Source organism: Panonychus citri, unplaced genomic scaffold (genome assembly GCF_014898815.1).
Source record: "Panonychus citri isolate SS breed McGregor unplaced genomic scaffold, ASM1489881v1 Contig00072, whole genome shotgun sequence".
Taxonomy (NCBI): domain Eukaryota; kingdom Metazoa; phylum Arthropoda; class Arachnida; order Trombidiformes; family Tetranychidae; genus Panonychus; species Panonychus citri.
Window position 1 is genome coordinate 474,849 of NW_026515477.1, and position 23,511 is coordinate 498,359.

A 23,511-nucleotide genomic window follows, 5' to 3' on the forward strand; every position below is an offset into this window, starting at 1 on the left:
CTCTCTCTCTCTCCGGGTGGGTAGTTAGAAGGTCGAATTCAATGTCTCTCAATATACCACTCTCACGAATTACCTCCACCCTTTCTTACGAAATATTCGCTTAGCATTGTGTAAGACGAGGAAGAGGAAATTTATCATTTCTGCTAAAATATTGTTTATGCTTCGTTTTTCTACTCTATTCTCTCTCTCACTTACTCACTCATTCTATTCTCTTTCTGTCATCATTTTCCTTTATATCATCACAAAAGAAAACGAAAGGTCATAACCAAGATTTTTTTCACCCTCATCTTCATCTTCATCATGATGATGATGTGTATTAATGCATCAACAGCAGCATGAGCATCACAAGCATTAATATCATCTATTGAATACTATTTTGTTGTTAATGTTTCTCAATTGAAACTCATCAGAGACCATGAGTATACAATCACCATGTATCCAGAAGAGCGCAGGCTTCATGGTCTAAGAGACAAAGTCGATAACCAGGTTAACTGTTTCTCTCTTTCCAATTTTCTTTCTATCTATTTGAACATTATGACGAAAGGAGAAAAGAAATAAACGTAAGAGAGAGAGAGAGAGAGAGAGAGAGAGAAACGAAAAAAGGAGACAAAGTAAGAGTGAGGTGGGTTTTCAGGGAGAGTGGAAGAGGTAGAAGGTGTTCTTCATACTTACTTCGAGGAAGAGGTCATGACCTGGAAGAGGTGAAGGATACACGTAAGTCAGAAATAGGCAAAGGCGAGTGGGTGGTAGATGAACATATAAACAAACTAGTGAATTGTATTGCTTGTGATTAAATTAATTGCTTATAAGCCATCGATGATTAATTGATTATAATTATCGTAACTATTTAACCACTTTTAATCTCTCACTGATTTAATGGTAAATAAAATAATCAACTATCAATAATCAATCTTATTCATGTTAACATATCATCAACATTATCCTCCTTTTTTTAACTCCCAATAATATAATAAATCAATTAATTAATCATTATCGTTATTATTAAAGTGACTTAGATAATAATTTAGAATCATCCAAGACAATTAACTTATATATATACATTATTAATATATAATATTGATTAATTTGAACAATATTGTTTCTGATGCATGTAAGAGCAAAAACAGTTAATTACTTTGCATGATTAGTACTAATTGTATATGACAATTATATTTATATTGTTAATTATTAATCATATTTCAATTATTTAGTTAAGATCATTCAGATTTGATTTGTGCATATGAAATGGCTAATTGTTAATTTGATTATTCTAAATGACGTTTAGTTGACTAGTTGTTGGGATATGAAAAAAAAATTTAAGTTCAAAGTTTTGATTTTGTTCAACTCGAACTGAAAACTAATTAAAGTTTTTTTTTTCTAACTCCACTAATTGCTAATTAATTGGACTATCATTTTTTGTGTGCACATATCGATTAGTTTAATTAGCTATTAACGATTATCTCTATGCTTTTGATAGTAATTTCTTGTAATTTGATTTTAATTTTTTCTGTATTTTTTTTTGCTCCAATCAATCAGTCTGGACATTGGCCAGCGCAATCAACCCCGTCATTGGGGACTGCATCTAATCAACAACAACAACAACAACAACAACAACCGCCTTATTTATCACCGGAAACGGATCCGCCCTTAACATTTGAAGCCGCTGCCAGTCTTGGTATGGGTCAGGCTGGAACCGGCTCACGAGTACTGCCCTCACCACTGCCCAATGGTTATGGGAAACCGGTTAAACAGACAAATTCAAATATTACCTCGCGGCCTTTGCAACCACCGCCGTTACCATCTCGAGCAGCAACCGCATTGGGTGGAGCGGGAATGTGTAATAATACAATTGTCGGTGGACGAGGTCCACCACCTCCAATACCATTGGCTCCATCCTCAGCCATTCCAATGGGTTCATCTTTACCACAAGGTCATCATCATCATGTCCACCATCACCATCATCATCAACTTCCACCGCCACCATCTCATCCTCATCATTCAACATCATCATCAACACTTCCCAATTCTTCATCGCTACCCCGACCTGCCTCAGCAGCAGCAACCATACCAACACGATCACGGCCACCGCCACCACTACCACCGCCACAACCACCACCTTCAATCCCACCACCACCACCACCAAATTTAGCAGCAGCAGGTGTACTAATATCATCTTCACCCACTCCGCTATTACCACAATTGTTGCCCTCTTCAATGGCTCCAATAGCCTTACCTTTAACACCGTCAGGTCAACCGCCCATTTTACCACCTCCAGTACCTATTATGCCAAACGCACCATTGCCTCAACATCATCGACGCCTTGTTGATGGTTTAACACTTCTAGAGGTTGACGATGAAGACGATGATTGGTGCTAACATCGGGCTAATCTAATTGTTGTAATAAAATTGAAACTTTTTTTTTCACAATCAACGTTTCTTAAATAATATCATTTACTAATTGTTACTTTCATCATCATGTTATATTATAATCATTACAATTATTGTTATTATTTGTACACAGAAATCATCAACAAGCAAAAAAAGTTATATATTGTTAATTACAATTATGTGATCATCAAAAAGATTGTTAAAAAAAGTTTTGTTTTTCTTTAATCTTAATTAACAGTTAACACCCAACAAAAAACAATCCATAATTAATGATTTGAGTTTCAATCATTTAATTTACCTTTAAGTTTATCAAGGACCCGCCACAACCTTCAGGTGACATTGCAATAGATTAACCAACTACCTGTAATGTTTAATTGTTGTGAATGAAAATCATCGAGAGGATAAAAAGCCGAAGCCTTAATTGTTTTTTGATACCTTTTTTTGACTATGTTTTATTATGGTTGATCATTTAATCATTTAATTAAAATTATTGTTGTATCATTCAAGTAAATTGTATCTCTCTCTCTCTCTCTCTCTCTCTCTCTCTCTCTCTCTCTCTCTCTCTCTCTCTCTCAAATGCAGTTTAGACCAATCAAGTTCCGATTGTAAATGAACAAGAAAATTAAAACATCAACTGAATAAATTTCAGAGATTAATTGATTTTAATTATGAATAAATCAACTATCAAGTGGATTAATCCTCAAATGTTTTTCTTGATAGACATTAAGGATTCGACTAAGATTTTTAAGCCTTTTCTAAGCATAGAAACGATTGCATCGGTGCCGATTGAAAGTTCATTAGAAATCTCTTTGATTGACTTTCTCTGCAGTCCAACGACAATTAGTATAAAACTTAATGTTCGTGGTTGTATAAGCTATATAATACTTCTCGTGGATTTTAATTCAAGGTCAGTTGTAATCTAAAAGAAATAACATAAAAGAAGAAAAGAAAGAGAATCATTTGTTTAAATCATTTTCCATTCTTTCCAGAATCAATCGATAATTTGGATCCGATTTGCATCCATCTTCGAAAGCTTTTCCAATCAAAACGTAATGTTCCTTCATGGTATCAGCAGTCCAGACACGTCGAGCACTCAGGATATTGGCAAGCCCAGCCATTTTGTCCCATTCCATCTCGGGTCTTGGTGTTGGTTCCACTCCTGGACTGACTACAGGAAAACCTCTCAAAAAAAGGTCGATCACAGTGCTAAGAGGCGCGTCTTCAAGTTTGAAGGGCTTTGAAGATGAATATTGTTTATAAAGATCAGCGATCAACATTTTTTTTTCTGTTCTAAATTCAAAAGCAGCTCGTACCCGATCCATCCCTTCAAAAAATGAACTTCTATCCATTCTAATTGAGTTAATGAATCTAAAAACAGACTACTTATTATTAGATTAATTTAGAAAAACTAATTAAACAAAAACAGAATATAAAATTTAGATTATCAGTTGACAGGTTGGTAAAAATCTAACCAAGGAAAATGAGCTCTAAAAGTGTAGCGGGAAAATTGAACCTTTTGGAACTCTTGAAATGACAATTAAAAATTTAAATGGACCTTAATTAAAATTTGATTACATTTTACAATTGTAAACTAATCCTAAACAATTTAGTCATTTAATCACGTGGTCTAATTATTATATTGCTTAAAAATATAAATTCTATCAAACATCTTTGAATGGATATTCATCGAACTTACCAAACTGAAGCTCATCGTAATGTTGTCGCTCGATTTAATGAACGTTTCATATTATCACTTAATCAATGTTCAAGTTTCCTACCTGTTGACATGGAATTCAATGTAATACCTATTAATTCATGTTTACAACTTGAAGAACCTTCAGATTATAAGGATGTTCCATCAATTGATCTTCAAAAACTGAATGAATTGAAGGTCTCCCTTAAATCGCAACAACCACTGGGGACACTTGTTGATTGTTGTAAAACTTTGGATCAAGCGAATGCTGTTATAACTTTCATCGAATCTTTATCCGAAAAAACATTGAGAACAACAATTTCATTGACTGCTGCTCGAGGAAGAGGTAAATCGGCTGCCTTGGGATTAGCAATCGCTGGAGCGATCGCCTTCAACTATTGTAATATTTTTGTCACCTCACCTTCACCAGAAAATTTGAAAACTCTTTTCGATTTTGTTATCAAAGGACTAACTGCAATTCATCTTCAACGAAATCTTGATTACGATGTAATCAACTCAACGGATCCAGCATTCAACAAGGCAGTGGTTCGGATTAATGTTTTGAGACAATTTAAACAAACGATTCAATACATTTCTCCGAAAGAAGTTTGTAAGGATAGTTTATATGTTCATATGTTTAGATATATATTGATCGATGATCGTAATATATTATATCATTTGGATTCATCTCGCAGTTGACGAAGGAGTTTTGATGATCACAGTAAATAACAAAATAAGAAGAAAAAGAAAAATTAACTCTAATTACAACAAAGAAGAAAAGGAGAGAATCAGGCATTCAAATTCGAATTCAAATCATTTTCCATTCTTTCCAAAATCAATCGATAATTTGGATCCGATTTGCATCCATCTTCGAAAGCTTTTCCAATCAAAGCATAATGTTCCTTCATGGTATCAGCAGTCCAGACACGTCGAGCACTCAGGATATTGGCAAGCCCAGCCATCTCATCCCATCCCATCTTGGGTCTCGGTGTTGGTTCCACTCCTGGACTGACAACAGGAAAACCTCTCAAAAAAAGGTTGATCACATTGCTGAGAGGCGCGTCTTCAAGTTTGAAGGGCTGTGAAGATGAATATTGTTTATACAGAACAGCGATTATCATTTTTTTTTCTGATCTGAAGTGAAGACCAGCTGATACGCATTCGTCCATCTTGAAAAATGACCTTCTATCCATTCTAATCGCTTTAATGAATCTAAAAACAGACTACTTATTATTAGATTAATTTAGAAAAACTAATTAAACAAAAACAGAATATAAAATTTAGATTATCAGTTGACAGGTTGGTAAAAATCTAACCAAGGAAAATGAGCTCTAGTGTGTAGAGCTAAAGTGTAGCGGGAAAATTGAACCTTTTGGAACTCTTGAAGTGACAATTAAAAATTTAAATGGACCTTAATTAAAATTTGATTACATTTTACAATTGTAAACTAATCCTAAACAATTTAGTCATTTAATCACGATAAAAATTGAAAATATAATTATTATTATGATTGTAATTAAATCTAATTCTGTAAATAGTTAGTTTTCATTAATTATAATTGTGAACCTTGACAAGAAAAAAAAATGAATGATCCGAATTAGATTTACTGATTCCATGCTGATCACAATTAAGTGCACATTAAATATCAACCTACGAGATAATTAAATTACCTAAATTCAACCTACACAATTAAATTGTCACATTGGCTATTTATCTGATCACTAATAGTTAATTAAACCTAAAGATGAAAAAATTTGGCAAATCTTTCAAATCAACAAGTGTCCACCCAATTGATTGGATAACAATTAATGAGCAAAAGGATTGAAAGGAAAATGGATTAAACTTTAATTAAGATAATCAGTTAATCAACTTACCAGTGAAAAAATTGGTATCGACAATGAAAGCTCCAATTGCGGTTATACGTACATGTGATGTTTTCTTAAGGAATTGAAGAGTTCTAATGATGAAGAAGATGAAAAAGAGGATAAAAGTGGATTAAGATGATGAAAATGAAGATGAGGATGAGGATGAGGATGATAAGGTGGATAATTAGAGTCTCTCTCTTCGCAATTCTTTAGATGTAATTAAATGAAAGAGTATGCAATTCATTAGACACACTCATTAGTTTACATGATGATGATGTTAATCATTTAGTAGCAAATCACAATTAACAAATGACCGGTGGGATTGTTTACTTTTGCCTCTTTTCATTAAACTGACCATTATTTTGTTGACCAGTCTCACAATTGATCTCTCATGTTATATGAATTTTATAATTCATGTTGATTGAATTAACTCATCACAATTAAATTAAATAAAACCAGTTTTCTTTTCATCATGATAACAATTAATTTGTATCTCCAACTGAAAAATAATAAATTAACTTTTCTAATTTCATCGTCATCTTCATGATTAAATTTTCAATTCATAAATATTGTCCATTAATTAAGATTGAAATTTCTCATGAAATTAGCTCAATACAATTTAATTGCTCTAATCAAAATTGTTGGAATCATCTAAATCTTAATCAAGATTAACGGTTAACAATTGGCAATTAACTCCTTTCTAATTGTTTGACATTTCGTGTATTTGATTGAACCGCCCTCATTTTTAAGTATTGAAAGGTTGACTAGAGCTCTTTTACTGATCAAACCGTCTTTCTGCTTCTTGTAACACGTGCTTTATTTGTTCATAATTTTATGCTAATTTAAAGTTGATTTCATTCAGTAATAACTGAGGTTTTACCCAATTTTCTCCAGCTTTAACTAGTTCATGAACAATTTTACTTTTGTGATAAATCATACTAGTATTTTTATAATGATCCTCGCGTTGAAATCACGCCAACTTTACATTTTGATGGACGTTTTTTTGCGATCAATTTCATTCACACCACTTCAACATGACACGATTCCATGGGAAGTTATTGTCAGAATTATAAATAGTTTTGAAACACGTGTTAATGTATTCTGGGAAGTTTCTACTATAAAAGGTCACTACTCGACTGTGGGTAGAGTTTTGCTACACTGTTGGGCGTTGTCTCCATTTTACCAGTACATGGCAGAAAGATTGGATTATGATTTACAAAATTAATTTTCTTCGTTTCATTGTTTTCTTATATTGTATTTACATTCCACTGCCTTTCTAAGAATGTATGTATTTGTTTCTTTATAAGTAAATCAAAATATTTAAACTTGGGTTATGAATTCATCAAGAAAAAATGCTTTTCACCAATCCCTGAGAAAAGTATCTACCTTTGCTGAATGAAATATAAAATTAACAATTTGCTCTGAGCTGGATCCACAAAGATGTAAATGTATAGAATCGTGCCATTAAAGTGAATATTGATTAAATCGAGATCATATAAAACTTCATATATTTGATAAGCCTGACTTTAAATTCAAGTTCATAATTGATTATAGTGTTGTAAAATGTTGTGTAAAATAACAGATCAACTCGCATTGCTTTTCAATTGAGAAGCAACGTTATTACTCAACCCGTTCATCTTTCATTGCTTTTCAATTGAGAAGCAACGTTATTACTCAACCCGTTCATCTTTCATTGCTTTTCAATTGAGAAGCAACGTTATTAAACTACCTATTGATCTGGCATTGCTTTTCAATTGAGAAGCAACGTTATTACTCAACCCGTTCATCTTTCATTGCTTTTCATCAAGAAAAAATGCTTTTCACCAATCCCTGAGAAAAGTATCTACCTTTGCTGAATGAAATATAAAATTAACAATTTGCTCTGAGCTGGATCCACAAAGATGTAAATGTATAGAATCGTGCCATTAAAGTGAATATTGATTAAATCGAGATCATATAAACTTCATATATTTGATAAGCCTGACTTTAAATTCAAGTTCATAATTGATTATAGTGTTGTAAAATGTTGTGTAAAATAACAGATCAACTCGCATTGCTTTTCAATTGAGAAGCAACGTTATTACTCAACCCGTTCATCTTTCATTGCTTTTCAATTGAGAAGCAACGTTATTACTCAACCCGTTCATCTTTCATTGCTTTTCAATTGAAGCAACGTTATTACTCAACGTTCATCTTTCATTGCTTTTCAATTGAGAAGCAACGTTATTAAACTACCTATTGATCTGGCATTGCTTTTCAATTGAGAAGCAACGTTATTACTCAACCCGTTCATCTTTCATTGCTTTTCAATTGAGAAGCAACGTTATTACTCAACCCGTTCATCTTTCATTGCTTTTCAATTGAAACAACGTTATTACTCAACCCGTTCATCTTTCATTGCTTTTCAATTGAGCAACGTTATTACTCAACCGTTCATCTTTCATTGCTTTTCAATTGAGAGCAACGTTATTAAACTACCTATTGATCTGCATTGCTTTTCAATTGAGAAGCAACGTTATTACTCAACCCGTTCATCTTTCATTGCTTTTCAATTGAGAAGCAACGTTATTACTCAACCCGTTCATCTTTCATTGCTTTTCAATTGAGAAGCAACGTTATTACTCAACCCGTTCATCTTTCATTGCTTTTCAATTGAGAAGCAACGTTATTAAACTACCTATTGATCTGGCATTGCTTTTCAATTGAGAAGCAACGTTTCATAGCTAGCAAATCAGCTTTCAGTTGTGCATTCGAACGCATAGTAAATCTCTTTGAAATAAATGACATTTTCTTTTTAATTAAATTAACATTACATTTCATTTTGATTATTTAAAAATCTTTGAATCTATCTACTTTAGATAACATAGAGTGTAACTATAGAAGACGAATAAATGTTATCAGCATGTAAATCAAAGAGAATTAGTTTTCTAAATCGGTATTCAATCTCGCCATTACAGATTTAAAATCAGGATTTGATCCACATCCGATTTCGAAGGCTTTCCCAATCAAAGAATAATGTTCTTTGATTTCTTTAATATCCCAAATGATATTCTTTCGGCACTCTGAAATTTAATGAGGCACACTACATCATCCCATGGAACCGCGTGGTTTTGTGTTGGTTTTATTCCTTGTGAGGCATCAGGAAAATCACGCAAAAACATATTGATCAAAACACTGAGTTGGCAGTCCTGGAGCTTGTTTGGTATTAGATTTTGCTTATAAATAGAAGCGATTGTTTTATCAATTTCTATTAGCAAAATAAAGGGAAAATGAACCTGTATTCATTGTGAATATAAAATTTAAGAAAACTGATCTGTTACAGAAAACGATATTTATCATATAGACACGCGTATGATCCAAAACCAATGATTTTAAATATCATACAGTACTAGCAGAGATTAACATTCCATGCTCCAACGCCACCTAAGGCAGAAAATATCATATGAAAGTGATGCGGTAAATATGTTTGTAACTTGGTTAAATTTTTAAGCAATGAAAATCATCGAAATGTAAAGTCGAAACCTTTATTGAGTTACAAATTGTAACTTTCAATCATTTAATTTAAGTTTATCAAGGACCCACCACAACCTTCAGGTGACATTGCAATAGATTAACCAACTACCTGTAATGTTTAATTGTTGAGAATGAAAATCATCGAGAGGATAAAAAGCCGAAGCCTTAATTGTTTTTTGATACCTTTTTTGATTATGTTTTATTATGGTTGATCATTTAATCATTTAATTAAAATTATTGTTGTATCATTCAAGTTATTTGTATCTCTCTATCTTTCAAATGCAGTTTAGACCAATCAAGTTCCGATTGTAAATGAACAAGAAAATTAAAAACATCAACTGAATAAATTTCAGAGATTAATTGATTTTAATTATAAATAAATCAACTATCAAGTGGATTAGTCCTCAAGTGTTTTTCTTGATTGAGATTAAGGATTCGACTAAGATTTTTAAGCCTTTTCTAAGCATAGAAACAATTGTATCGGTGTTGATTGAAAGTTCATTAGAAATCTCTTTGATTGACTTTCTCTGGAGTCCAGCGGCAATTAGTACATATGCAATTTCCCGATCGATTGAACTTGATTTCGTCGCGATTCTTTGAGTGAAGAAGAAAAAGGCCAATGAGGGTAGACAATCAAGAATTCCATGTGGTGAAATGTTCTGGTTTTTGGTGAAAGATGTAAAACGAGAAAAATCCGCATCACTAAAAATTAGGTTAATCTCGTTGGATGATAATTGTCCATTTGATTTTGATTTTGAACTTTCTGAACTTTTACTTCTCATGGATTTTAAATTAAGATCAGTTGTGATTATTTCATAAGCTAACGGGATGGTCAGTTTTTTGAAAACTCTGTCCAAAAGTGAGACAAATCTACGTCTAAAATCAATCCAAAAATCGAACAGCCAATCGTTTGAAACGGAAGTTGAAAGTTCGGGTTTATCGTGTTCCAGAATTTTAATCATGATACAACTGTTTTCACCTGTTAATTCATTTGTAGATTGTCTTATATAAACTGGAATGAAACCACCTGATTTCCAGAATCGATAAAGATCATGAGTGATTCCATAACAAACACCAATGTAATCGAGTCGTTCAGGTCTCCTCTCTTCGAGGCAAATCAACAACGGTGGTAGTTTTTTTACCAGAGTTTCCGTTTGTTTTGACTTTTCATTTTTAACTTGTTGCTCTTCCTCATCACCACCAGCTTGATCGCCGCTTTCATCCATCTCTTGATCTTCATAAGGTGGAGTAGAATCAGTGATGAAATTTCCCTCGAAGTATTTACAGATCAATTCTAGAGCCTTTTTACCGTAACCTTGGCCTTGGTAGTTAGGATTAGTTGCGATTCTTATGACACGAGCGCCTGAGAGAGATGGAAATTTGGTATCTTGAAACTGTTGAGATAAAGTCCAAGGTATAAGATCACCAGCAGCTCTTTTGCCTCTTTTTTGATTGTCTATTAGAGATGATTGACTTATTTCACCTTCCAGGCAAATCTGTAAAAAACATAAAACTTCCGGAATTTTTGATCGATTTTTACTCTCAGATTCGGATGGACCAAAGAGACAGAATAAATGATGAGCGGGAGCATCGGCCATCATTTGTAAATCATTGGGCGAGTTCTTGTAATGAGATGATACATAGAGAGCCATCAACTTTTGTAAAAGTTTCTCAGATGTTGGATGAAAACTGAATAAAGTGTCTCGACTTATGTAAAATAGTTGACAATCATCAGCTGATGGAGGGACAGAGTTTCTTAGTTTTTCATTGTTAACTTCGAGACAAAGTAATTGATTCAACCACTTTTCGATTGCATCTCCATCTTTATATCTAATTGACTCTTTCAAGGTGATTTCACGAAGTAAACGAGCTTCTGGATCATCTTTAGAATCTTGAACTACAGATTTTGATTCATCTCGCAGTTGACGAAGAAGTTTCAATGACAATGAGCGACCAGTTCCTTCGTATCCATTGATTGTCGATGACATAAACACTAGATAAGGACCAAGTAAAGATCGTACGATCGGTAAAGGTATCGCAGCAGCTTCGTCGATAACAACCAGCTCGGCTGATTTTCGTAATAAACTATCCTTACAAACTTCTTTAGGAGAAATGTATTGAATCGTTTGTTTAAATTGTCTCAAAACATTAATCCGAACCACTGCCTTGTTGAATGCTGGATCCGTTGAGTTGATTACATCGTAATCAAGATTTCGTTGAAGATGAATTGCAGTTAGTCCTTTGATAACAAAATCGAAAAGAGTTTTCAAATTTTCTGGTGAAGGTGAGGTGACAAAAATATTACAATAGTTGAAGGCGATCGCTCCAGCGATTGCTAATCCCAAGGCAGCCGATTTACCTCTTCCTCGAGCAGCAGTCAATGAAATTGTTGTTCTCAATGTTTTTTCGGATAAAGATTCGATGAAAGTTATAACAGCATTCGCTTGATCCAAAGTTTTACAACAATCAACAAGTGTCCCCAGTGGTTGTTGCGATTTAAGGGAGACCTTCAATTCATTCAGTTTTTGAAGATCAATTGATGGAACATCCTTATAATCTGAAGGTTCTTCAAGTTGTAAACATGAATTAATAGGTATTACATTGAATTCCATGTCAACAGGTAGGAAACTTGAACATTGATTAAGTGATAATATGAAACGTTCATTAAATCGAGCGACAACATTACGATGAGCTTCAGTTTGGTAAGTTCGATGAATATCCATGCAAAGATGTTTGATAGAATTTATATTTTTAAGCAATATAATAATTAGACCACCACCATTAACAGTTTCAACAGTTCGAGCTAAAACATTTGGTGTTAGAGCTTCAAAATCTTGTAAGACCAAAACATCATAACTGTTACCAAGAATACGATCGGTCTCATGGTAATAACACCAACGGATTGTAGTCGATTTAGCAAACATCTCAAATGGATCAGCTTCATCGTCCATCATTTTTCTTTTCTTCTTATTCCTTTTAGCCTTTTTATCCCTGAAATCAAGTTCTTTCTTATAACACCATAAGACACTGGCCTTTGGTTTTCTCAGGAAATTGTAGAAAACAGGAATGACGGTATAAGGTTTCTCTCCACAGATTGCGAAGACACTTCGATGATGTCGAACATTATTTAACTCGATCAGTTGCTTGATCCTTGAATCAACCTTTTTACGATTCATAATTAATCAACTATGACAATTAACAAAAAAGAAGAAAAAATTAAACAACAGAAAATACAAAAGTTGAAACAAAAATGTGGATCAGAAAAAAAAGAAAACAAAACCACATGTTCATCGGGGACCGTTGATAAAGAAAAACAACAAATGAGCAAAGAGTGAGGGACAATTGGGTTTTGGAAGAGTCTTTTGATTGTGTCTAATTTGCTAATTGGTTTTAATTGTTTATAAGAATATGTAAATTAATCTTCTAGGTTAAGGTGGTTGAGGTCAGGTGGTTTGTGATTCAATGTCGATTGCTGAGCTTGTCGCATCTCTGTCAACCAATCCTTATTTTGGTGCGGGTTTTGGTTTGGTCGGTGTCGGTTCTGGATTGGCCATTTTACGGAAATTGACCATTATTTCAACTCAAATTTTCCAGAGACATTATCTCATGAGTTTAGAGGTTCCTTGTCGTGATAAATCATATGATTGGCTTTTGTTGTGGATCAATCGGAATACCTCAAAAGCTCAACATTTATCTGTTGAGACGACTTTCAATCAAACCGAAAGTGGTAAAATCGAAACTAAATTTGACTTTGTTCCATCGGTGGGTCAACATTATTTCTGGTATAGAGGTAAATTAATATTCCTTGAAAGGTCAAGAGATCAAATGTTAAATTTAAACACTGGTGTTCCCTGGGAAAGTGTCAAATTAACCACTCTTGGTAGAGATCGAAGACTTTATTTTGATATTCTTGATGAAGGTAAGTCTTTTTTTACCTTTGTTTACTTTCAATTCCAATCTAATATTGGTCAAATTTTCCATCTTTTTCTTTTTCTTTTTTATATTATTTTCTCTTAAGAATAGCAAGGAGAGATGCTCTATCATCTTATGAAGGAAAAACCCTCATGTACACCGCCATGGGCCATGAATGGCGTGAATTTGGTAATCCAAGGAAAAGGCGATCTCTTTCATCGGTCATTTTGGATTCTGGTATTTCCACCAAGATTACATCCGATGTCAAGGAATTTATCAACACTGCCGATTGGTACTCAGAGCGAGGAATACCTTATAGAAGAGGCTATTTACTCTATGGTCCTCCAGGTAAGATGATGATTTAATTTTGTGTTCTAATTGTGATCAATTTGCTAATCACCTTTTTTTATGTTTGCTTTTTCCTCCTTGAAGGTTGTGGTAAAACCAGTTTCATTACCGCTTTGGCCGGAGAATTGGAATTCAGTATTTGCTGTTTAAATCTAAGTGAAAGAGGATTAACTGACGATAGATTAAACTACCTGATGAATGTCACCCCTTCTCAATCAATTGTACTTTTGGAAGATGTTGACGCGGCCTTTGTTTCCCGTGAGGAGCGGAAAGAGACTCAACTTGCCTATGAAGGATCAAGTCGCCTAACTTTCAGTGGACTATTGAATATGTTGGACGGTGTGGCCTCAGCTGAAGCTAGAATACTTTTTATGACCACTAATTATATTGAGAGATTAGATCCAGCGCTCATTAGACCTGGAAGAGTTGATTTCAAGCAATTTATTGGCTATGCAAGTGATCAACAAATAATCAATTCTTTTGGTAAATTTTATCCTGAAAGTGATCAAACATCGGCAATTGAATTCAAAGATAAACTAAGATTAAGTCCAAAACCCGTTTCAATGGCATTTCTACAAGGATATTATTTATTATACAAAAATGATCATGAAAGTGCTTTAAAAAATATCATCGATCACAGAAACTCTTGATTGTTTTTTGATCTCATTAGCTGATTGATTGATTGTTTGATTTTCAAGTTTGGTTTTGTTTATTGTTAACAATTTGTTAAATCTGATTTGATGATCAGGTGAGAAATAATTTACAGTCATTTTTGAACAGTTTTTAGTGACAATTAAAAATATTACTATTAAATATATTAAATATGTTATACTAATGTTGATAATTCAAGTGGTTGGAGTAAAGCTGATTCTCGGTATTGGGTCAATCGGGTCTCTGACAATTCCTTGGATGCTCGAGTTTTCTCAGCCTGTGGGAATCGACAAATAATAATAAGATTATGATTTATGATAATAATCAAGTAACCATGAAATTAGGTCAACTTACTTGCCATAAATAAACATTTTGAACGGAAGCGAGTCCACAAAAGACGATCCCGATTCCAATTATAACACTGGTAATTAGAGCTGGAGTCTCATCAAAATTGATGAATGTGAATAGTATCACTCCTATGGAAGTAAAAATAACAGAGACAGAGACGGAGAAAGAGATAAACAAGATTAAGGATGATAAAAGAAGATGATGATGAGAGGACAAGGGAGAGGTAAAAGTTCATGTGTCACTTTCTTCTGTTTCCGTTTGTGACATAATAACAACATCCGCTTCCTAAATACATTCACGTTTTATCAACATTTTGAAAGTGAAAACTATTATTAACTATCGGAAGGGTGAGGTCACTTGGTGGACTTTTAGTTTCTCCTTTGTTAAATTAGATTGTTACTCGAAACTGTTTACCTTTTTTATGCTGATTTAATTAACTAGATAATTTAATTGGATGTGATAATCGATTGTGTCTACAACTGAGTTTAATTTCGCTTCCTCTCGAGCTCACTTTCCAAACTAATCAACTAAATTGCTTGCGAACAATTTGATTAATCATTTCATATGTTTACTGATTTTGATTAAATTGTTCAACTGATTGAGGAGTCTCCAAGACGGATTAAGATATTTTTATAACTGTTGATTAACATTGGAAATCAAGGAAGTAAATTAAATCCTGTTGGTTACAAAACTTGTTACATCAACAATCAAATTTGATTGTTAACTTTGTAATCATGCCAATTTAATTTAATTGTACTCATTTGTAAAACTTTGAAGGTTACAATTGTAGTTAACAACAACAAATTGATTGAAACAATTAGTTGATTAACTTGAAACACTAATCACATTGTCTATTAAAACAATAACAAACAGATGAAAATCAATTTGATTAACTTTGTTGATTTAAGTTAAATAATCAACAATTTAACAACTACCAACACAATCTAATTTAAAACTGGATTAAAACTAATCAACTTCCTACTCGTTTGTGTAAAATGTAATCAAATGAATCTAAATCAGGAAAGTAAATTGATTTAAACAAAAGTTAATTATAAACATTTATATTTTCAAACCAAATTGATTATATTAACTGATTGACTGATTATCAATAAATATCGAGCTGATTTATCAATCAGATTAAGGTGATTAGTTATGGATTGAAATTTTTGATAATCAAATTTGATTTAATGATATAAGTTGATACAAAATTGTTTTTCGTAACTTTCATATTATTATGATCATAATCTTAATCATGATTTGAAATCGTGATCATCAGATTTAATTAAATTGCTGTCAAACAAAACTGTCAACAATAAAAGCTCACCGTTGAGTGTGATTATCAGGATTAAATTGTTAACAATTAAATTTAATAACAGTTTAACAAGAAAAAAAATTAAACCTGATGTTACATGTTGTTAATAAGATAGTTGATTTAAATTTTGTTGACAGACAATTAATTTAAATTGCTACGATTATTATTCTGATTGCTGATTGTGTTGAGAAAAAAAAAATTCTGATCAACAAGTTAATTAAATGTTTCCATTGGTGATTAGACAATCAACACTTCACAGCGGATTATCATTAAATCATCAGAATGAAAAAAATTCTAGTCAACAATTAACAGTAATGATGATCACTAATTAAAATGATTGAACAATTTACTGATTCATTGGCAACAAATGGACCTTAACTACAATTTGATTACATTTTACAATTGTAAACTAATCCTAAACAATTTAGTCATTTAATCACGATAAAAATGAGTAATAAAAATTGAAAATATAATTATTATGATTGCAATTAAATCTAATTCTGTAAATAGTTAGTTTTCATTAATTATAATTGTGAACCTTGACAAGAAAAAAAAAATGAATGATCCGAATTAGATTTACTGATTCCATGCTGATCACAATTAAGTGCACATTAAATATCAACCTACGAGATAATTAAATTACCTAAATTCAACCTACACAATTAAATTGTCACATTGGCTATTTATCTGATCACTAATAGTTAATTAAACCTAAAGATGAAAAAAATTTGGCGCCAAATCTTTCAAATCAACAAGTGTCCACCCAATTGATTGGATAACAATTAATGAGCAAAAGGATTGAAAGGAAAATGGATTAAACTTTAATTAAGATAATCAGTTAATCAACTTACCAGTGAAAAAAATTGGTATCGACAATAAGAAAGCTCCAATTGCGGTTATACGTACATGTGATGTTTTCTTAAGGAATTGAAGAGTTCTAATGATGAGGAAGATGAAAAAAGAGGATAAAAAGTGGATTAAGATGATGAAAATGAAGATGAGGATGAGGATGAGGATGATAAGGTGGATAATTAGAGTCTCTCTCGTCTTCGCAATTCTTTTAGATGTAATTAAATGAAAGAGTATGCAATTCATTAGACACACTCATTAGTTAACATGATGATGATGTTAATCATTTAGTAGCAAATCACAATTAACAAATGACCGGTGGGATTGTTTACTTTTGCCTCTTTTCATTAAACTGACCATTATTTTGTTGACCAGTCTCACAATTGATCTCTCATGTTATATGAATTTTATAATTCATGTTGATTGAATTAACTCATCACAATTAAATTAAATAAAACCAGTTTTCTTTTCATCATGATAACAATTAATTTGTATCTCCAACTGAAAAATAATAAATTAACTTTTCTAATTTCATCGTCATCTTCATGATTAAATTTTCAATTCATAAATATTGTCCATTAATTAAGATTGAAATTTCTCATGAAATTAGCTCAATACAATTTAATTGCTCTAATCAAAATTGATGGAATCATCTAAATCTTAATCAAGATTAACGGTTAACAATTGGCAACTATCGTGTTGTCCCTACCCCGTTTTAACGGACAATCAAAACACGACCTTTGGTCAAACAAGAGGTTCAATCAAAAGTTGACCAGTTGAGAAAATTGTTCGTACTATTTAGGACATTTCATTTTTCGAGCAAAATTATTCTTCTCTCCTTTTTTTTGTTCTAATAAAATCTTTTTAATGGTTTCACTTGGAATCATTTTCATTTTCGTGATGATGTTGATCATCATGACTCTAAATTGTAACTACTACTGTTGATAACAATTAAATTAGATTGTCAAACCTTTTAGTTCCTTGAGGCGCTTTGAGCAATTTAACAGCTGATAAAAATTGTATGCAACAAACAAAAAGGCAGCACAAATTGAGTGAAATTGTTAGTGTGCTAAGCGACACCGATATTTGAAAAACACGAACATATTCACGAGTATTTACAACGATTCGCGATTGACTGAACACATTGACCGTTGTTTTATCCTTAATTGGTGGGGGACCGGTTGAAGGTGAAATCGGTATTTCATTTGGTTTAAGATCTTCAGGTATCGTTATTATTGGTCCAGTTCGTTGGAGAAAGAAAAGCGCTAAAAACGCCATTAAAAGTGATAATAAGCACATGAGCGCTAAAGATGACAACATTTCAGAGATTCCATTTGAATTGAAGATAATATCACTTGCTGATTGTTGATTCATTCTAGTGGGTGAAAAGGGTGGACCAGAAATTCTTGATATGTTAAAAGCACCATTTCGCAAGGGTGGTAATCGCGACCCTGGAGTGGGCTGCACAGTGGTCGATGATGATGAAGTAACCAAACCGGGTGGGGTTAATCCACCGCCGATTCCGCTACGAGTTATATCGAGTAAAGTTTGTTTTGTTGAATTAAATGTATTACCATTGGGCGAAGTTGTGGTTGATAATAATCCACCACCACCATTACCGCTTCCTCCTCCTCCGTTACCACTGCCACCGAGACCAACAAGTGAAGGTGAACTTATATGATTAACTGTTAAACGATTTTTACTTTGATTTCGATTGATTGTTCCATTACCACCACCACTGCCATTAATTAGCCCACCGTTCATGATTGGAGGTCGAGATGAGGATGAATTAGGTGAAGTTAATTGTGACAATGTACCATTTAAATGAGGTTGATCAATAAGAGGTGAAGTTGGTCTAACGGTTAATTGTTGATGTTTATGATGATGTTGTTGTTGATGATGATATTTATCCTTATTGTTATTATTATTGTTGTTGTTGTTGACACTATTAGCACCATTTGAACAATTATTGTTATTATTGATTCCGGTTGATTGTAATGATGTTGTTTGATTATTTGGTGAAACAATAACTACACCATTAGATGTTGAACCGTTAATTGTTGATAAACCATTGATGGTTTGATCGTAACTTTGATAGTGTGAAGTTGATACTGGCATTGCCAAAGTGGTTAATTGTTGATTAAAAGGTAAAGGTGATTATGGAAAAAGGGAGTTGCCTCTTTGATGATGATTTTGTTATAATTAAAAGGTATCAACAAATAGATTAAGTTGATTAGATTTGCGTTCATCAATGAGATTTGGTTAAGATTAAGGATCAACAGTCATCTTCAAAATGGCGATTCATTCATAGTAGATTAACATGTTTGGCGCTTAAATGATTGAATTATTGATCAAAGATTAATGATGATGAAGGAGTAACACTGGGCACGCGAGGACACGTGGCACGCGCGTTCTAATGACCACTAGGTATGTTGACTCATATAAGTGTATCTTCCATCTGCTTATCTTCCATAGCAATAGTTTTTCTTTTCTCCCTTTTCTGTCCTTTCGAAAGGTTTTTTTCGATCTCTCGATATTTTCTACTTTTCGAAGGTAAAAGTTCGCAGCTGAAAGGTTATTACCAATACGATATGAGAGAGAGAGAGAGAAGATGATGATGATGACAATGAGTGGTGATGATAATAATGATGATACAGCAGATGCTTGATGATCAAGAACAAAACAAAATCACAATTAACTGTTGATGTCACTGTTTATGTTTACAATCAATTGTTGCCTTTTGACTAGAATTGTTGATTGTTGATTATTAATTAATTTGTTCATTGGGTGTTGGCACTTTTTCTGAATCACATTTTAACCCAATTCCCGATGATTATGCTTGTGATGATGGAGATAAGCAAAGTTTATCTGTAATAATAACAAATTGAAAGTATTGATGATTAGAAACAGTTTTAGTTGTTACAACTTTTTACCATAAGCAAAGAGTGATGCCAGAAACGGGAGAGAGAGAGAGAGCAAAGATGATAAGGAAGATGAGAAGGCGGCTGTCACCATGGTTACACTCTTAAAGGTAGAGGAGGAAGATGATGTGGGGTGGATGATAAGTACAATCATCATCATCATCATCATTCAATGAGAGATATGCAACATTTGATGCGATTCAAATGTTTACATTTGAAAATCCGATTCTTGGAACTACAATTAACCTCTAATTAGATTTAAATTGAGTTAATTTTGATTCCATAGATGTTTAGATGGATAGAAATTTGTTACTAATTAAAACTAATCATTAGCTTTCAAGCAATTATAATTAATTAATGATAATTATTGGGATAACAGGTAAATCAGGTAATTTAGTAATTGTGATAAACCAATAATTATAATGGTTTTTGTCCACGTTGATGGTTAAATCAATTGGATAATTTTATCCAATAAAACAATAAAATGAAAAAGCAATTAAAGTCTAATTGTATTGTTGATAATCACGGTAAGAGTAAAAATAATGACCTATGAGATTGTGAATTGACCATTGTTTCAGTTAGATGACCATGAACTTAATTATGAAATATGATCAGTGAATGAATTAATTGTTGAGTAAAATGAGTAGACCGAAACGATCCCATGAAAAGATGAGGCTAATGATGATGATGATGATGATGATGATTGACTCCTACTCAATTAGTTAACTACCTGTGAGAGTGACCAGTCATTATCACGAAAGATCATGATGAAAGATTAACAAACAGAATTCACATAATGAATTAATCATGTTAATTACTAAATTGAACAATCAGATTATATTTAAGATCCCATGTAACCTGAGCCTCTCATGAATATTGAGTTGACAGAATTGAAAATCAATCATTTGATTGAGAAGAAAAATAATTTTCATTATAATCATTTTCATTGTTACAAATTGTACTCAATTAATTTGTTAATCATTTTCTGCTAATAATTAATACATTAGCAAGTGAAATAAAACCTTAATTGTTTACAATCAAATCTAATTGTTTATATTATAATAGTAAAAGACTCATATTACTTAATAACAATTTCTTATTATTCATACTAACCTTTAATTACAATTAAATTATATTTAACAATTTAAGAGACAAAAGTAGTTTTTTCTACTTCTTCCTATCATCATCAAGTTAATTACAACAATTAAGTTAATTCCTTGTTGTTACTAAAATAATTTACCAATTGAAATGAGAAACAAAATAAAAAATTAACTTGATCGTTTTACTTTTATGATGAAAAAAAAACTGCTCATGAAACTTTTAATTACTCCTACAAAATTGAATCAATTAAATGATCAAATTAAATACCAGGTACAATTAAAATTGTTTGATTAAAAATTGATTAACGATTGATGGTAATTAACTTAAACAGGTAAATGTTATTGACTTTATAATAGAATCATTATCACCTGAACAATCAAAACAAAGGTTAATGATTGAATGATGATCAGAATGAATTTCATGTTGATTGTCAATCTATTTGTAATTGGATTAACATATTAATGGATTAGAATTTAATTCTTGACGATAATTTTTTTCTTCCTCTTTTCAGAACTTTCTCTTGAACTTTCTCATGCCCTTCGATCAATCATCATCTATGCAACTCTCACATTAGCATGGATGCAAATCTCACCCTTTTCATCGTCGTCATCATCACCTCTCTCTCTCTCTCTCTCTCTCTCTCTCTCTCTCTCTCTCTCTCTCTCTCTCTCTCTCTCTCTACCTGAGAACTAGTTACTCAAGCAAATCGTTTACCATCATCATCATCTTCTTATTGTTGGTTTTGTATTTTAGCCGTTATTTAAGTCTCTCGCCTCTCTCATCATCATCCACATCATTGTCGTTGTCCCGCTATCTTCCGGTTCAACCGGAAATCTTACGAGTCTCTCAAGGTGAACTGAGGGGAAAGAGGGTGAGGTCCAGGATAAACCGGAAACATCTGTTACAGTCGCGTGAGTCGAGCAAAAAAAAACTACAAACGTCTTTTATTTTTCCATCTTCATCTTTTTTTGAATCTTCATCAACAATCAAAAGATGATGATTTACCTGTTGTTAGAAAGTGACAACTTCTTAGAAACTTTATCTTCATAATAATTTTTACTCGTGGGAATCATAACAATTTACCTTAACAATTATCTAATCATTTTCGCATATTTAAATTGTTCATATTTCACCTTGAGACATGATGAGAAATGTTTTTTTCTTTCTACTCTCTCTCTCTCTCTCTCTTCTTATAGTAAATATTAGCTCATCAATTGGCACCTTATCATCTCGTTATCTTCATCATTTTCACCTTTTAGCATCTTCATGGTACTCGAATAAAAATTCTGATTGTTCCACTTTAGAACTTTTCTTTCTCTCTCTTTACTTATATTTATCTTTCATTAATCTTTGATCACGATTTTGGTGAAATGTTTTCATTTCCGTTTATTTTTAATTGGCAATCAATGATTAAAGGAAGTAACAAGTTAAACTAATCAATTTAACTTTTAGCAATTAAAACTACTGATTAGATTGTGAGAGAGTGAGAAAAATTTTCTTTTCCAAATCAACTAACAGTTTGAATCTTAACATTTATACATCAATCTAGTTTATCTATGTGATACCTTAGATTTCATAAGAAAATAAGTAACATTTTTTTACCTTTAGGTTATGATTATTTATTTTATTGATCTTTACCTTTGACCCAAACTCATTTAACTGGCCATTGGACCTACAACGTTGAAATGACCTTCAAGGAGCAGAGAGAGTGAAAGCTTAAGATTCCTGAGATTTGGATGTTTTTTTTAACAACAAATCAACTGATTAGAGTGAAAAGTTAACACTTAACTTTTTGTTCATCACTTAAAACGAAAGCTTCATGAGGATAAAAGAAGAAGAAAAGTTCAAGAATCAGGTATTCAGAACTCTCAGAGTTTCACTTTCATCCCTCGTTATACAAGCTAATCATCTTTATCTTCATCATCATCTTTATGTATCTCTCTCTCTTCTCTGTGTTATGTCGTCTTGAACTGGTCTTTAGGGTCATCCTAAAGTGCTAAGGCCTTAGGGCAAATTGTTTTTGCTCTTCATTGCTTAAACTTCATCTTCATGATCATTATCTATGATTCTACATCTTCTTCCTTTTACTTTTCATCATCAATCTAAAATAATAATAATTCTAATTGTAATATTTACGTAATCCAGAAGCATCAGCTTTATAATATTAGTTTACAATCAACATCGCCTATTAGATATGTAAACAATTAACTTACCTGGTTACCGGTTTTTTAAATAACTTTGGTTGATTAGTTCGTTGATTTAGTTGATTTAGTCACTTTAACTTTCTCACTTTTATCTATCATTTACAATTTTAACAATAAAGGATAATTGTAGATTCCAAATTGATATGAAACATTATTCAGATGATTGTATCGATGATTCAAAGTAGAAAATATCAAATGGGAATAAAAAACAGTGAAAATAAGAAACGTTGAATTTTCAAATGCTGATGGTTGAGTTGTTAGCGATCATGATGATGGTTAATTTTTTGGAACTGAATAACAGATAAGACGATGAAGTTGCTGTTGTTGTTTGGTGATGAGGATGAAAAAAGAGGTAGTTGGATAAGGCCAAAGTCTTTTACTCCGCCTTGTTACTTGTTTTCTCGTT

General features: G+C 32.4%; 5 protein-coding genes across 13 annotated transcripts in view; 3 read left to right on the plus strand and 2 right to left on the minus strand.

Annotated features, from left to right (window-relative positions):
* LOC128386696 (voltage-dependent calcium channel type A subunit alpha-1-like) overlaps nucleotides 1-2,935 on the plus strand; it is a 107,547-nt gene extending 104,612 nt beyond the window's left edge. For all 7 annotated transcript variants that reach the window (XM_053345765.1, XM_053345766.1, XM_053345764.1 and 4 more), the window contains one exon: nucleotides 1,537-2,935. In XM_053345765.1, the coding sequence (XP_053201740.1) occupies nucleotides 1,537-2,376 (840 nt within the window). In that variant the 3' untranslated portion in view covers nucleotides 2,377-2,935. The remainder of the gene's footprint in view (nucleotides 1-1,536) is intronic.
* Nucleotides 2,936-4,063: 1,128 nt separating this feature from the next.
* LOC128386703 (RNA cytidine acetyltransferase-like) lies at nucleotides 4,064-4,780 on the plus strand. Its single transcript, XM_053345775.1, has one exon. The coding sequence runs from the start codon at nucleotides 4,064-4,066 to the stop codon at nucleotides 4,778-4,780; it is 717 nt and encodes a 238-aa protein (XP_053201750.1).
* Nucleotides 4,781-9,802: 5,022 nt separating this feature from the next.
* LOC128386471 (RNA cytidine acetyltransferase-like) lies at nucleotides 9,803-12,731 on the minus strand. The gene has a single exon (XM_053345502.1). It carries the CDS (start codon nucleotides 12,633-12,635, stop codon nucleotides 9,864-9,866), a length of 2,772 nt encoding a protein of 923 aa, XP_053201477.1. The 5' UTR covers nucleotides 12,636-12,731; the 3' UTR covers nucleotides 9,803-9,863.
* A 59-nt stretch (nucleotides 12,732-12,790) lies between these two features.
* On the plus strand, nucleotides 12,791-14,548 carry LOC128386473 (mitochondrial chaperone BCS1-like). Its single transcript, XM_053345506.1, has 3 exons — nucleotides 12,791-13,378; nucleotides 13,483-13,719; nucleotides 13,804-14,548. The coding sequence occupies exons 1-3, from the start codon at nucleotides 12,922-12,924 to the stop codon at nucleotides 14,367-14,369; spliced, it is 1,260 nt and encodes a 419-aa protein (XP_053201481.1). The 5' UTR covers nucleotides 12,791-12,921; the 3' UTR covers nucleotides 14,370-14,548.
* On the minus strand, nucleotides 14,271-23,511 carry LOC128386472 (homeobox protein 5-like). Of its 3 annotated transcripts, XM_053345504.1 has the most exons (5): nucleotides 23,115-23,511; nucleotides 17,850-19,747; nucleotides 16,882-16,967; nucleotides 14,725-14,846; nucleotides 14,271-14,647 (listed from the first exon to the last, which is right to left on the minus strand). In XM_053345504.1, the coding sequence occupies exons 2-5, from the start codon at nucleotides 18,995-18,997 to the stop codon at nucleotides 14,546-14,548; spliced, it is 1,458 nt and encodes a 485-aa protein (XP_053201479.1). In that variant the 5' UTR covers nucleotides 18,998-19,747; nucleotides 23,115-23,511; the 3' UTR covers nucleotides 14,271-14,545. The 3 variants fall into 3 exon arrangements, with proteins under 3 accessions (XP_053201479.1, XP_053201480.1, XP_053201478.1); XM_053345505.1 differs by lacking the exon at nucleotides 23,115-23,511 and having other exon boundaries at nucleotides 14,729-14,846; nucleotides 17,850-19,830; XM_053345503.1 differs by lacking the exon at nucleotides 23,115-23,511 and having other exon boundaries at nucleotides 17,850-19,828.